The sequence below is a fragment of the Pseudorca crassidens genome, chromosome 8 (assembly GCF_039906515.1).
Source record: "Pseudorca crassidens isolate mPseCra1 chromosome 8, mPseCra1.hap1, whole genome shotgun sequence".
In the NCBI taxonomy this organism is placed as follows: domain Eukaryota; kingdom Metazoa; phylum Chordata; class Mammalia; order Artiodactyla; family Delphinidae; genus Pseudorca; species Pseudorca crassidens.
The window spans coordinates 58,995,902-59,010,150 of record NC_090303.1 but is presented as its reverse complement, the minus strand read 5'-3'; the positions used below and the strand labels follow the sequence as shown (position 1 = coordinate 59,010,150).

At 40.5% G+C, this 14,249-nt stretch overlaps 1 protein-coding gene across 1 annotated transcript in view; it reads left to right on the top strand.

Annotated features, from left to right (window-relative positions):
- Positions 1 to 5,536: 5,536 nt before the first annotated feature.
- Positions 5,537 to 14,249, top strand: part of HIBADH (3-hydroxyisobutyrate dehydrogenase) — a 105,011-nt gene continuing 96,298 nt past the window's right edge. Inside the window, exon 1 of the mRNA XM_067746587.1 lies at positions 5,537 to 5,719. Within this exon, the coding sequence (XP_067602688.1) occupies positions 5,629 to 5,719 (91 nt within the window). The 5' untranslated portion in view covers positions 5,537 to 5,628. The remainder of the gene's footprint in view (positions 5,720 to 14,249) is intronic.

The following is a 14,249-nucleotide window of genomic DNA, read 5'->3' as shown; positions in this document are numbered from 1 at the left end:
TAGAACTGAGTCCTAAAGAGTAGGGGGTAGAGAATAGATACCAGAACTTGTGGTGGAAAAGAAAGGGAGAGAAAGAGAGAGAGAGAGAGAGACAGAGAGAGAGAGAGAGAGAGCCTGGGAGTTCAGAGGATCTGGCAAGGGAGATAGTATCATTTTATCGTGGAGGTGAGTGAAAAAGAATAATAGCTTGGGGACAGATGTAAAAATGATTAGATAGCATGGGCCTTGTTGGGAAAGTCTTTTTTCCTCTCTTTCCCAGATACTGAGGATATGAATGTTAGATCTTTTGTTGTCACGTTCACCCGAGGCCATGTTTTTTTGTTTGTTTTGTTTTTTTGGGTTTTTTTCTGTCTATTTTCTCTCTGTTGTTGAGATTGGGTAATTTCTATTGTTCTAGCTTCCTGTTCACTGTTTTATTTTTTTTTCAGTTATTACAGTCTTCAATTCTAAAATTTCCATTTATTTCTTTGTTACATCCTCTATTTCTTTGCTGAGACTATTTTTTTTTCCATTTGTTTTAAGTGTGTTCTAACCGCTCATCACAGTATTTTTCTGATGGCTGCTTTAAAACATTTGTCAGATAATTTTAACTTTTGTGTCACCTTTGTATTGACATTTTCCTTTTCATTAGTTTACACAACTCCTGGTTCTTGGTATGATGAATGTTTTTTTATTTTTATTTTTTTGGCGGTACGTGGGCCTCTCATTGTTGTGACCTCTCCCGTTGCGGAGCACAGGCTCTGGACACGCAGGCTCAGCAGCCATGGCTCACGGGCCCAGCCGCTCCGTGGCACGTGGGATCTTCCCGGACCAGGGCATGAACCCGTGTCCCCTGCATCGGCAGGCGGACTCTCAACCACTGCGCCACCAGGGAAGCCCATGATGAATGATTTTGATTGAAACCTGGATGTTTTAGATATTATGGCACTCTGGATCTTATTTTAATCCCCTCTTTCAGCTGGCTTTTTCTGACACTGCTCTGGCAAGAGCATGGAGGAGGGCATTGTCTTTATTTATTTATTTAGGCTGCACTGGGTCTTAGTTGCGGCATGTGGGATCTTTAGCTGCGGCATGTGGGCTTCTTAGTTGCTGCCTGCAAACTTCTTAGTTGTAGCCTGCGGACTCTTAGTTGAGGCATGCATGAGGCATCTAGTTCCCCAACCAGGGATCAAACCTGGGCCCCCTGCATTGGCAGAGTGGAGTCTTACCTACCAGACAACCAGGGAAGTCCCACGGCACTGTCTTTGTTAATGCCAGGTGGGGATAGAAGTCTAGGCTCCCTATTTTGCCTCTGTTGACACCTATGGGGTGGGGGTGGGCCTCCTCATTACTGGCGGGTGGGAGTGGCAGTTTCAACTCCTCACTGGGCTTCCACTGACGCATCCCTAGCTAAGAGGGGTAGGAGCATTCCCCACGTGGCCTCCACTGACACCATGGTGGGGAGGGTAGTGGAGGAAGTCCAGCCTCTCCGCTAGGCCACTCTGACTCCACCCTAGCCAGGAGAGGGAGGGGTACCTCATTGCTGTCAGTTGGGGGTGGAAGTCCAGGCTCCCCATGTGGTCTCCAGTGACACCTTGGGGACAGGGGTGTGGGGAGTATGTGTGGTTAGGTACTTGTTACCATCCAGAAATGGGAAAAGTCCTGGCTCTTTACGTGGCCTTCTCTGATACCACACCAGTGGGACTGAGGTGTAGGGGGACTGAGGCGTTAGGATGTTGAGGTGTCTCATGGCCTTTAGCGTGTGGAAGCGGGCTCCTCACTTGGCCTTTGCCGGCATGGGTGGGAGTGGGGCCATAGGTTTTTATTATGCAGTGTTTGTCTACAGTAGTGTGATTATTTTCTGAAGGTTATCTGTCTTGCTAGGCTGCTCCTTTTTGGTCCGTTGGCTAAAGAGAGTAGCCTTTTCCTGGGGCATTTTGGTTTGTGCCTCTTAGCAATTTTGGGTTTACGGTTTTTGGGTTCTCCAGTACCTAGTATGTGATCTAAAAGGCTAAATGAAAACCCAAGAACTTACCTCTGTGTTCCTCTTTGGACCCTGTGGTCTCTAGCTGATATGCCTTCTTTTCTCCACCTTTCAGAATCTTCTTATTGTTACAGAGCAAGGGCTTGTGTGCCCACAGTGCGGAAAGCCAAACTCTGACTTGGGTGGGTGTTTGCAGCAAAAGTGAGGGTTTATCTGCAGGGTGCCAAGCAAGTAGAATGGGCAGCTCATGCTCAGAAAGACTTGAGCTTCTCAATGGCTTTCAGGCAAGGGTTTTTAAAGACAGTTAGGGTAGAGGGCTGTAGAACGCATGATCAGCTTCTTCTGATCAGTTGGTGGTGAAATAACAAGATGATGTTTTGGGAATCTCAGCTTTCTGATCCCAACCAGTCTGGGGTCCACCTGCTTGCCGTCAGGGTGTAGTCACCATCCTCCACCTGGGTGAAGGTCTCAGCGTCTGTAGAGCAACTTAAAGGTATGCATCAGATTGTTATCTATATCCCTTTAGGAGGGAGTCCCGTGATTCTACGGTCCTAATCATTAACTGCTTGAGCCTGCTCTTTGGAACACAGGAAAGGCCTAGGAGACTAAAGCCTTTTTTCCTACAAACAAGAAATGGAAGACATAGAGGGGCTTTTGTACCTGGGAAGGCCCCTCAGGGTCCTGATCAGTTTCAAACCCCCCTTTTTCTTTTTATTTAAATTTATTTTTATTTATTTATTTGTATCTTTATCTTATAAATTTATTTATATTTATTTATTTCTGGCTGCTTTGCATCTTTGCTGCAGCACACGGGCTTTCTCTAGTTGTGGCGAGCAGGGGCTATGCTTCGACGTGGTGCACGGGCTTCTCATTGCGGTGGCTTCTCTTGTTGCCGAGCTCGGGCTCTAGGTGCGTGGGCTTCAGTAGTTGTGGCTCGCGGGCTCAGTAGTTGTGGCGCACGGGCTTAGTGGCTCCATGGCATGTGGGATCCTCCCACACCAGGGATCAAACCCCTGTCCCCTGCATTGGCAGGCGGATTCCTAACCACTGTGCCACCAGGGAAGTCCCCCCCCTTTTTCTTTGATACTCCTCAATCTTGAGGGGTACAGGGGTGGGACAAGAAAGGGAATAAAGGTTTGCATAGAGAGATTAATCATAGATTTACTAAGGGAATTTGGTTTTAGAGGGACTCAGTTTCATTATGTTTATTTCAGATATAATGTCCAGAGTTTTGTTGTACTTAGTGGGAGGAACAGAGAAAAATATATCCACTACTTCTTCCCAGAAGCAGAAGTAAAGAGCCTATAATGCATTGAAACACAATTTCAAGCAAAACTACTTGGCAGTGACTTAGGGAGAAGTTACAGGGCCTTTCCAACAAACACATCAGGAAGGCAATCAACTAAAGCCAGCCGTAAGGAGTAACTGCCTTTTCAGATCCAATAAGATCTGTAAGCATCTTCAAATAGTAACAGTTACTTAAAAAAATCATAATACTTATGAGAAAACTTTTATGAAAATCTTAGAGCCTTAATTTATGAATCAATATAGGGCTACCATGAGGAGATATTTAAAACACATGATGTAGGAATATGGAGAAATTGTATCCCCTGGTCCTAGTTGAGCCAAAATCATCAAACTTTCAATGCTGCTCACTCCCTTTTCAAAGCCAGCACATCTGTTTTGTTTTGTTTTGTTTTTTAAGAAAAGCAAATTGAAAAGGCCTCATGTGCAGCTTTATCTCTGCTTCCTCTACTTTCTGAGTTCCTTCTTCTCTCCCCTTCCAGTCCTAGGAGAATGCTGTTCATAAGAGGCAGACTTTTGTAAAGAAATATTCATTTTCGAGAATATATAAACGACCTATAAACAACCTAGAGAAACAAAAACAGTAGCTCACAATAAAAATGACAAAAACCACTTGATCGGATATAAAATCTCAAGAGGATAGGGATATAAACCTTAGGAGCTGGGAGATCAATTGATATGTCGGCCTGTGTTGTAAATAGCTCTGCTATGTAGGTTCACATAGTTGAAAGGCAGACAGCATTTCAGCAGTTAATTATAGAAACCTGTAGGGCTATATTTATTGGTTGCAGGAGGTCTATTCCAGCTAAAACTCAATAAACCAGGAAGAGAGGATCAGGTAGGAAATGCTCCAGAAAGCAATAAATAGATTTGGGCAGGGACCCAAATCTAGGAGACTGTCCCCAGTACCTGAAATACTTTTTTCTTCCTTGTCTTCCTCCTTTCCTCCGGTTTTGGTTTGTGTGGAGTAGAGGGTTAGGGTGGAGAGAAAGGCAAAGAAGGAAATTGTTTCTCTATCAGTTACAAATGCGGATCTTGCACTCTGAACCAGTTTTTGGAAACATTGCTAGCATATCAAGAACATTGAGAGAGCCTCCTTGGAAATTGTCCAATTCCTTAAGGTACTTTCAACACCTGTGAGTGACTGGGCAGAGGTTAAAAAAGGTTAAAGTCAACTCTGTTGATTCTGCTACTCAGATTAAAAGGTTAAGAACAACCTAGGCACGTGAATAAATAAAATGAATTCAGGGGAGTGGTTCCTATTGCCCTAGCCACTCCTCACTCTTTCCTCCTGTACTACCTTTCCGTAAAAACTGCAAGTCTTTCTTTGGTGTGCCCATGGCTCCCAACCCTTTCATGGGCTCAGAGAGGATGAGAACCCCACTAACTATCGCCCAAAGGTTCAAAGATTCAAATATGTACACCAAGCACAGATACAAGAAATGAATGTCTCCTTCTCTCTGACACACATACATATACATTACCTTCTGCATTTTCATTTACCTTTAGTTTTTACTTATGAAATGGATGCAGGATTTTCAAACATTAGAGGAATATATACTGGAATAGAGAGTGCAAGTTTCTAGCAATTCTATCCTTCAAAGAAAACAATATTAAGTTGTTTTCCTACAATTTTTCAAGTTCATGGAGAAACTTTTGGGTAAAATAAAATCAAATAATTTTAAACACATTGCATTCATGGTAGATTTCTGTGAATGTTTCTCAACGAACAGACACTAAAAATACAAATGCTAACATCAAGAGACCCACGTTTTACTGAGGTTAAAAGTAGATCCCTGTACTTGTAAAGACTGGGAATTTCTGCCCTTGCTTAACTATTGCAGCAGCTGCCGCGAGTCAAAGTTATGCCCTTGACTGCAAGGAAGCAACACATGCAGTTACAACACTCCAAGGGGGCGGTTCTGAGGGTCAGATGCTCCAAGGAGGCGGCCGTGAGTGAGAGCCGCCGCCTCCCACAAACCCTTTGCGTTTTGGTAAACAAGGAGACTCCAGCCCTCAGTCTGTAAATGAGGGAGGAACTTGGGGGCGGGGCCAGGGCTCCGGATGTGCTACTCCGAGAAGGCCTCCTATTCGTGGTTCGCAAAGGGCGGAGGATGTGGGAATTCTGATTGGTCTGATTCCCTGTCCGTAAGGGGATTGACGTCCTATGTCCCGCCGGGCCGCGCCTCTCGGGGCCGCGCTCCTCCCCTTGCGGGTAGGTGCCCGCCCCGAGCGGCAGAGCGCGTGCGCATGCGGCCCCACGCCGCAGCCGATCCCGCCCGCCGCACCACGCACCCTAGCAGTCAGTGGGTGAGCTGGGAGCCGCGGAGGTCACCGTGGGGAGGCGGGGCGGGGGCAGCATGGCAGCCTCCTTACGGCTCCGTGGAGCCGCCTCCGGCCTCCGGTACTGGAGCCGCCGGCAGCAACCGGCAGTGGCCAGCCTTGCAGCGGGTAAGGACCTCGCGCCTTCTTCCCCAGTCCCTCCTCCGGCCGCCCGCTTCGCGCTCCCTGATGGCTGAAGAGGTCTTTTCACCGGAGGCGCTGCGGTTGGATCGGGGCTTAAAACCCAACATTTTGACTGGTTCCAAGGCCTGGCCTCTTCTGCGGCCCGCGCCACTAGTGCTTCCCCCCATTCTCCCCACCCAGATCTAGATGAATGGGGTTCGGCGTCCTTTTGGGACTTAGGAAGGAATGGGAAGAGCTTGGGGTAGAGAGAGGAGTATTTGGGTCCGAGTCCTGCTTCTTTGGAGTTAGGGCTTTGAGGACAATTGGAGGGCCCAGCCCCAGGGGCTACCCCTTACCCACCCCAGCGACCCCTGGCCTTGCAGCGCTGGCTGGCCTTGCAGCGCCCCGGGTGGGCGCGCTCTTCGGCCGCAGCCCTGATTTTTGTTTTAATCACCTTAATTGTTTCTGATGTTTTTACACAAGTGAAGTCTTACGAATCAGGTGATCAGTCTTTCCAGCAAAGTTTTAAGTCACCCTTGACCGGCCAGGCGGGCTTCCACCGCTTCTCTGTAACTGGGCTACCTGAAGATGACACTTCTGTCAAATTATTAACCAGAATACTTTCAACGTTCTCAAAATTGTGGCCTGAACCTATCCTGCTTCCGTCCCCTCCCACCCCTCATATCATTATAAGTTATGGAAGCTAACCATCGATTTAGGAAGAGGCAGTTTTTAGACCCACAGAGAACTAATCTTTTATTTTTCAGATGGAAGAACCTAAAGCCCCTTGGATAAGTGAATTAGGATATTACAGCAGGATCTAGAAAGTAGTCCTTGATTCTTTATGATTCCTGCACTTTTCTTCTACAGCAGGATTCCTCTTTAATTGGAAGATAGGTTGATTTGTGGGGAAACTGCCATTGTCTTCCTGTAAAATTTTTAGTTTTGAAAATGCACTATTTAGCACGCTCATACTTGGGAGATTGAAAAAGCCTTGGTATTAATTTTTTCTGATCTTTACTTTAAAAAAAAAAGGCTGGGAATTGAGTTCTTAACAGCTTCCCTTCCTCCCCCTCAGTAAAAATCTAAGCAGAAGAGTGAATTTCCTCTCTGGCTTTAAAAGGGAAAGCTCCATATGATGGGAGAGAACAGATGTCTGATACAGAATCACAGTAATGAGATACAAACTCACAGAAATTGCCAAACTTGAGTGTAACCACTGTTTGAGCTACATGTATTGAACTACAAAAAATGCCTCCTACATTGGAGGTACTTAAAAAAAATCACTCTTCTGCAGTAGTAAAGGTAGCACCAGTTTTCACATGAATGCACAATTCTTTCAGTTTTGATTAGTCAAGGAAGACATACGTGCTGTTTAGTGGTTTTACAAGGTGTTCTAACGGTATTTTAATGAACCCTTGAAGTACCTTTTAGAGTTACAGGAAAGTTCTTAAAATTTATGGAAGAAGAGTCTGAGGCCTGTGACTGTAATAAGTGCTTCTGTAGACTGGAAAGGCCTACCTTGAAATGCTGGTAGACTACTTTGGCATATGATCTTGTTCTTTGACCCAAATACATTGTAAGAATATAGATTTATGACAAATTAAAAAAATTTTTTTGTGTGTGTGATGATTGTTTAAAATGCTTCAGTAATTGTTTTTACTCTGTGGAATTGTTTTAAACATTTTTGTTAATTTTAATTTACTACAAAAGTGTTAACTTTTTTGATGTTGGAGTCTTAAAAATTATGTGCCAGTTTGGAGTCTAGGGACATTAAGAGAAAGAACTGTGTTCAAATAGTAACATTATTTAGTGTTCTGAATTCTGTGGGATGTTTGTCTCCATGGTATGTTTAAGATGTTTATATCATATGGAGGGTAATATTATAAAGATCTATACAGTTATTTACAGTTTGAAAAAAATGACATCTAAAAGTTGCTGGTAATAGCATGTCTTACTTTTAAAATATTTAAAGCATTGAAAAGGAAATAGAAAAATGAGAACTATTAAACTAGACATACATTACTATTTTTTTCATACATTACTATTTCATCACCATTTAATAAAAGTAAGTTTTATGTTTTATCTTAAAAGGTAATTAAATTTAGTTTCAGACTTCTTTGTACAGACAAAAAAATGACAGATGTTGACCCTCTACAGTCATTTGATTCACTAACAAGTACAAGGAAAAATAATTTGTAACAGATCATCTTAAAGCGACCACCTGACCAAAAGTGGAGTGGGAAAATTAGCCAGCATTATAGACAGAAATGAGAATACAGTTCTTTTTCATTATTGGCTCTTTGTGTGTGTACGAACTCTGCCTTCAAAACAGCATAACTCGTTGTATAAATCAAATATATGCCATTTTTTCCCTCTTTACATTAGCTTCTAGGGTTGCACATGAAACTCTGAAAAGCTGCACATGGTTCTGGGGACCAAAAGTTGACCTTAAACTTGTGAAATTGCATAAGGAGAATACAGTTGACCTTTGAACAAAATGGGTTTGAACTGCATGGGTCAGCTTATGCATGGATTTTTTTCAATAAATTTGTACTACAGTTGGTTTAACCTGCAGATTTGGAGCAGGTTGTGCAGGGCCAACTGTAAATTATACTTGGATTTTGTGAGGAGCGTCAGTGCCCCAACCCCACTCATGGTTCAAGGGTCAACTGTATTTCTAAAATAACTTGACCCAAATAATAAAGGCCTTTATAGAGTAAGTCACTACCCTTAGTTTAGTAACTCTTAGCATTAAAGCAAAAAGAATGCTTATGACGTAATATGTGATAAAGTAGGACACAAAGGTGTGTATGCAGTATAGAGTCTCATAATGAAAAAATGCATTCAGAAGACTGGAAGGGCTATACAAAATGCTAACTGATTATTTTTGTGTAGTGAGATTAACTTTTTCCCTTATGACTTTATACTTTTTCGTATTTTTCAGTTTTCTACAATGAATTACTTTGATGAGAGAAAAAAAACTTTTAAAAGTGTAAAATAATTAACCTATTACCAATTTTTGCATTTTGAAACCTGGAGTCTCCTGGTTTTTGGTGGCACTCCATGTTACCAAGATATGGATAACTGTGTCCATGTCCCATTGGAGAAAAGGTCATAATCTGTAAATTTACATCTGTATATTTAGAAACTAACTTTGCCAAATTTTCTGGCTAGTTTCTTCTTCCTCCTGGCTGCCGCTTAAGTAGTGTTACGGAGAGTCACAAGAGTTTGCTGATTAGGTACAATCTTTTCTTTAATCTCTAGTTCATTTCCTATTACATACTCTGATTTTTCACAGATTTTTCTCAAAAGATTTTTAAAAAAGATTTTTCTAAATCTTTTACTTAGGGCTGCCAATCTGTGAACAGTCATTTGCAGAGAGATGCAGGTACCATAATTGGTTTAGGTAATTTGGAACTTCACCATAGGTCTGGGAGGAAAGGATATTGGAGAGTCAACCTGCAGCATTTGCTTAATGGTTGCTGCAATACAAATTACCTTTGATGGATCCACTTTATCACTGTCTTTACTCTTGCTTCAGCACTGACTTTTATCCTCATTTGATGAAAGCTCTCTCTAGTTAGTAATTCATTCATATAACACTATTAAACACTCACTGTGTGCCAGTTTATTTATTTCATTTATTATAAAAGTAGTCATAAAAGTTATATGCACATGGTAAAAACTCAAAAGATTATAAAATGAAAAGTAAGAGTCTTTTCTCTAACTCTGACCCATCAGTCCAACTTTCTAGCTGTAACTGCTGTTTCTTAAGCATCTTACTGAAACTTGAAAACGTTTAATGCATATGTATTCTTTTTTCTCATATACTGTATGTTATTATATATAATGCTCTGCGTCTTGCTTTTTTTCACTTAATAACATGTCCTGGAGATTTTTTTCCTTATACTTTTAGATAGATATATCACATTCTTTTGAACATTACATACTATTTCATTGTATTGATTTTCTATGAAATATCAAGTACCTTGTTAATGTATATTTAGTTATTATAAATTAAGTGCCCTGTTAATAATGTGTATTTAGTTATTTATAATGTTTCTGTTGTTACAAACATTCCTATAGTAAACTATATTTTTGTGTTGTTCAGAGTTTATATGTAGTAGAGGTCAGCAAACTGTGGCCCAATAGCTGGGTCCCTGTTTTTGTAAATAAACTTATATTGGAAAACAAGCACAGCCACTTGTTTTTATATTGTGTATGGCTGTTTTAAAACTATAGCGGATGAGTTGAATAGTTGTGACAGAGGCCTCGTGGCCCCAAACTGAAATTGTTTACCCCCTCACCCTTTAAGAAAAAGTGTGCTGACCCCTTACGTGTAGTATAAATTCCTGCAAATGGAATTACTGGGTCAAAGAGTATGTACATTTTAAATTTAAATTTTATAATAAAATTCAAATGTAGATCCTTTTTTCAAATTGCTCTCTAAAAGGATGACATAAAATACAATTCTACAGTGTATGAGAGTATATGTTTTATCAGTCCTTTCTAACCAGGTGTGAGTTTATCAAAGAAACACATTTGTCCAGCTGATAGGTGAAAATGGTATTACATTGCTTTGTTTTGCATTACTCTAGTTATGACAGAAGTTGAGCATTTTTTCAAAGTTTTTTTAAAATATTTTATGTTAACTGTCATTTTGTGATTTTGGCATACTTTAAAACAATGGATTATTTACATTTTTCTTCCAGATTTTAAAGTTATTTGCATATATAGTAAAGTAACCCTATTTCTATCGTGTGTTGCAAGTGTTCTTCCTAGTTATTTGTGTTTTGTCATGTTTGTGATTTTTTTTGAGATGTGCTAAGTTTTTCCCCCTTCTTTTATTATGAACAATTTCAAAGTATTGAAAGAATAATGCCATGAACATCTGTGTACTCTTTGCTCAGTGTCAACGGTTGTTAACCAGCCTTTTGCCATATTTGCTTTATTTCTTTCCAAGTATATTCATATCCCACCTGTATCATTTGAAATTAAAATGCAGACACTATGACACTTTAAACCCTAAATGATTCAGTGTGAATCTCCTAAGAAGGACTGTCTCCTACATAACCAAATTACCATTACCTAAGACAATTAGCACTTCCCTGGTATCATCCTAATATACAGCTCATATTTAAAATTTCATAATTTTCCTTAGAATGTCATAAGACTTTCACCCCCAACACCCAAATCCAGATCCATTCAAACTTCACACGTTGCATTCGGTTGATATATCACTTCAGTATCTTTAGATTGAGAAATGTCTTCTCTTGTTTGTTTTTTCTGTAAACATGTTGACTCTTTAAAAACAGCTTTATTGCAATATAGTTGACTTACAATAAACTGCACCAGTTTAACATTTACAGTTTGCACCTGTTTAACATTTACAGTTTGATGAGTTTTGACGTGTATATACCTGTGAAACCATCAAACCATCATCACAGTCAAGACAGTGAATGTATGCATTCACCCCTCCCCCATCAGTTTCCTCATGCCTCTCTACATACTCAAACATCTATAATTGTACAGTTTCACTGGCTAGATAGATTCCTATCTTGACAGTTGTTTTTTGTTTCAGTTCTTTAAAGATGATGCTCTCCTGTTTTCTCACTGGCTTTGTTTCTGACAGGAAATCTGCCTTCATTCTTATCTTTGTTCCTTTGTACATAATGTCTTTTTTCTGCCAGTTGCTTTTGAGCATTTTGATTATGATGTGTCTTGGTATAGTTTTCTTCATGTTTCTTGTGTTGGGGTTCACTGAGCTTGGATGCATGGGGTTTATGGTTTTCATCAAATTTGGAAATTTTTCCCATTAGTTCTTCACATATTTTTCTTGTCCCCACTTTGCTCTCCTCTCATTTAAGGACTCCAATTTCGCTATGTGTTTGGCTGGTTGAAGCTGTCTCACTGCTCACTAATGTCCTTTTTATTTTTTAAATTCTTTTTTCTGTGTTTTGTTTTGGATAGTTTCTGTTGCTTTGTTTTTAAGGTCACTGTCCTTTTCTTCTGTAATTATATTATAATCCAACCTATTACTCTGTCCTTTTACTACTGTATTTGAAATATTTTTCATATCTGTCTTTTCTATAGCCACCAGTCTTTATTAACTCTGCCCTTACTGTGGACTGAATGTTTGTAGCCCTCCATAATTCATGTGTTGAAATCCTAATCCCCACTGTGGTAGTATTAGGAGGTGGGGCCTTTGGGAAGTAATTGGGTTATGAGGGTGGAGCCCTCATGAATGGGATTAGTGTCCTAAAAACAGGAAGGAGAGCTTGTCTTCTCTCTCTGCTCTCCAGAGATACAAGAAAATGGTCATCTGCAAGCCAGGAAGTGAGCCTTCACCAGATACTGGATCTGTTGCCTACTTGATCTTGGTCTTCCCAGCCTCCGGAACTGTAAGAAATAAATGCTTGTTGTTTAAGTCATCATAACAACTATACTATGGTATATTTGTTACAGCAGCTGGAATGGACTAAGACAGACCTAGACAGTCACTTTTATGTTGGTCTTTTTGCCTCCAGGCTCTTCCTTTAGTTCATCCATTGTACACTGCTGCCTCATTTCTGTCCTAAAGCATGGGTTTGGTCAGGTCATTTCTCTTGCCCAAACCTTTCAGTAACTACCTGTCTTAGTCTGTTTGGGCTGCTGTAACAAAATACCATAGACTGGGTGGCTTATAAACAGCAGAGAACTATTTCTCACAGTTCTGGAGGCTGGGAATTCCAAAATAAAGGTGCTGGCATATTTAGTGTCAGGTGAGGGCCCACTTCTTGGTTCAAAGACAGCCATCTTTTCACTGTGTCCTCACATGGTGGAAGGGGATGAGGGAGCTCTCTGCGGCCTCTTTTGTAAAGGCGTTAGTCCCGTTCGTGAGGGTTCTCCCCTCATGATCTAATCACTGCCCAAAGGCCCCACCTCCAAATACCCTCACACTGGGAATTATTTTTTCAACATAGAAATTTTGGGAGGACCAAACAAACATTCAGTCTGGGGTACCACCACTTGCTTACAAAATACACTCAAATTGTTTAGAGCATACTTCCCAGCCTTCCACATTATGGTTGCATTTTTTCTTTCAATCTTAATCTTGCTGTTTTGTTTCTTTGTGCGTCCTGTAGGAAGAGTGGAGGGCACTTAAAAATGAAGAACCTAGAGTCAAATTGGCTGAATATGAATCTTGGCATTACAACCTTATAAAGTCTTGGGCATTTTATTTAAACTAACCAAGTGTCAGGGACCTGAGCTGGAAGACAGGCTTAATGATGGGATGGGATGACAGTGCTATTTATAAAGTACTGAGTATAGTGTCTGGCATGTAGTAAAATTACCACAAATATTAACTTTTACTATTATTCATTTTTTTCTTGGCTTTCCTATTTCCTTGCATATACTCATGTGCATACTCATTCCTTTACTATATGGAGCTCCCTTTGTTCCTACTCTGATTCCATTTGAAAGCCTATACCCATCCTAGAATACTCAGGTCAAATGCTAGCTTTTTCAAGTTCCCAAACCAGATGAGTTCTTTAGTATCAGCATTATTTTTCATACTTTATCCTTCACTTTCATGTTTTAGTGTCTGTGTACATAGTCGTTCTCTTGTGTTTTAAGCTGGTTGAAAGCAAGGACTGTATGTCATTTGTGTCTTTGATGGCATCTGCCATGGTACATATGATAGTTGCTTCATATTTGTTGAATGTGTGAATGAATTATGGTTCTACCTTGCCATAGTTAAGTGTTTGACTTAGAGTGAGTTGCCTATTAAAATTAACTGCAGTTAAATAATAATATTCCTAGTTTCTAATGTTCTTAGTTAAATTATACCTTTTCAAGCTTAACACAGTAGTCAGGCATGCTAGTTGTTAGTATTAGAGTTCTCTTACAAAGTATACTTCTCATTCTGCTTAATATCAAAATAAAAATTCAGTGAGGTGTCATTTCTCTGTCATTAAACCCCTTGTGAACCAGAAAGTTAGGCACAGGACTCCTATCATACCCAGCATGTTAAACTCAGCACTGGTAAGGTGATGATGCACAGGAATGACACCCTCTTTAACAGAAATGTTAGAGACAGTCATGGAGTTCATAGGAATGAAATGTGCTTCTGACCCAAGAAGGCCTCTATTTCTTAAGCATTAGGGCTTCAAATCACTTGCTTTTAGGAAATCTCATTACATTGAGATTAAGTTGAAGGAGGAGCAGGGATCCATTAGTTGGGAGGATCTGAAAAAGGGTGACTGTGATTAGTTGGTGCACGACACAGTTTTAAAACTGGAGTCCTTGAAAGAAAAAGGAAAAATAAAGCCGGGAAATGATACGGAAATGGGCAAGTGGAGTTATTTCTCTTTGTTCTCTCACTAGACTGTGAACTTTTGGAGGGCAAGGACCACATCTTGCTTGTGTCATAGTACTTCATGCAGTAAATACTTGAGAGGAGTTCTAAATCTAGAAATAGAGAAATCGTGTCTAATATTATTTTCATGGTGATGCGAAGCCTGTCTGCTCTCTTGCAAAAAGCATTACCTTG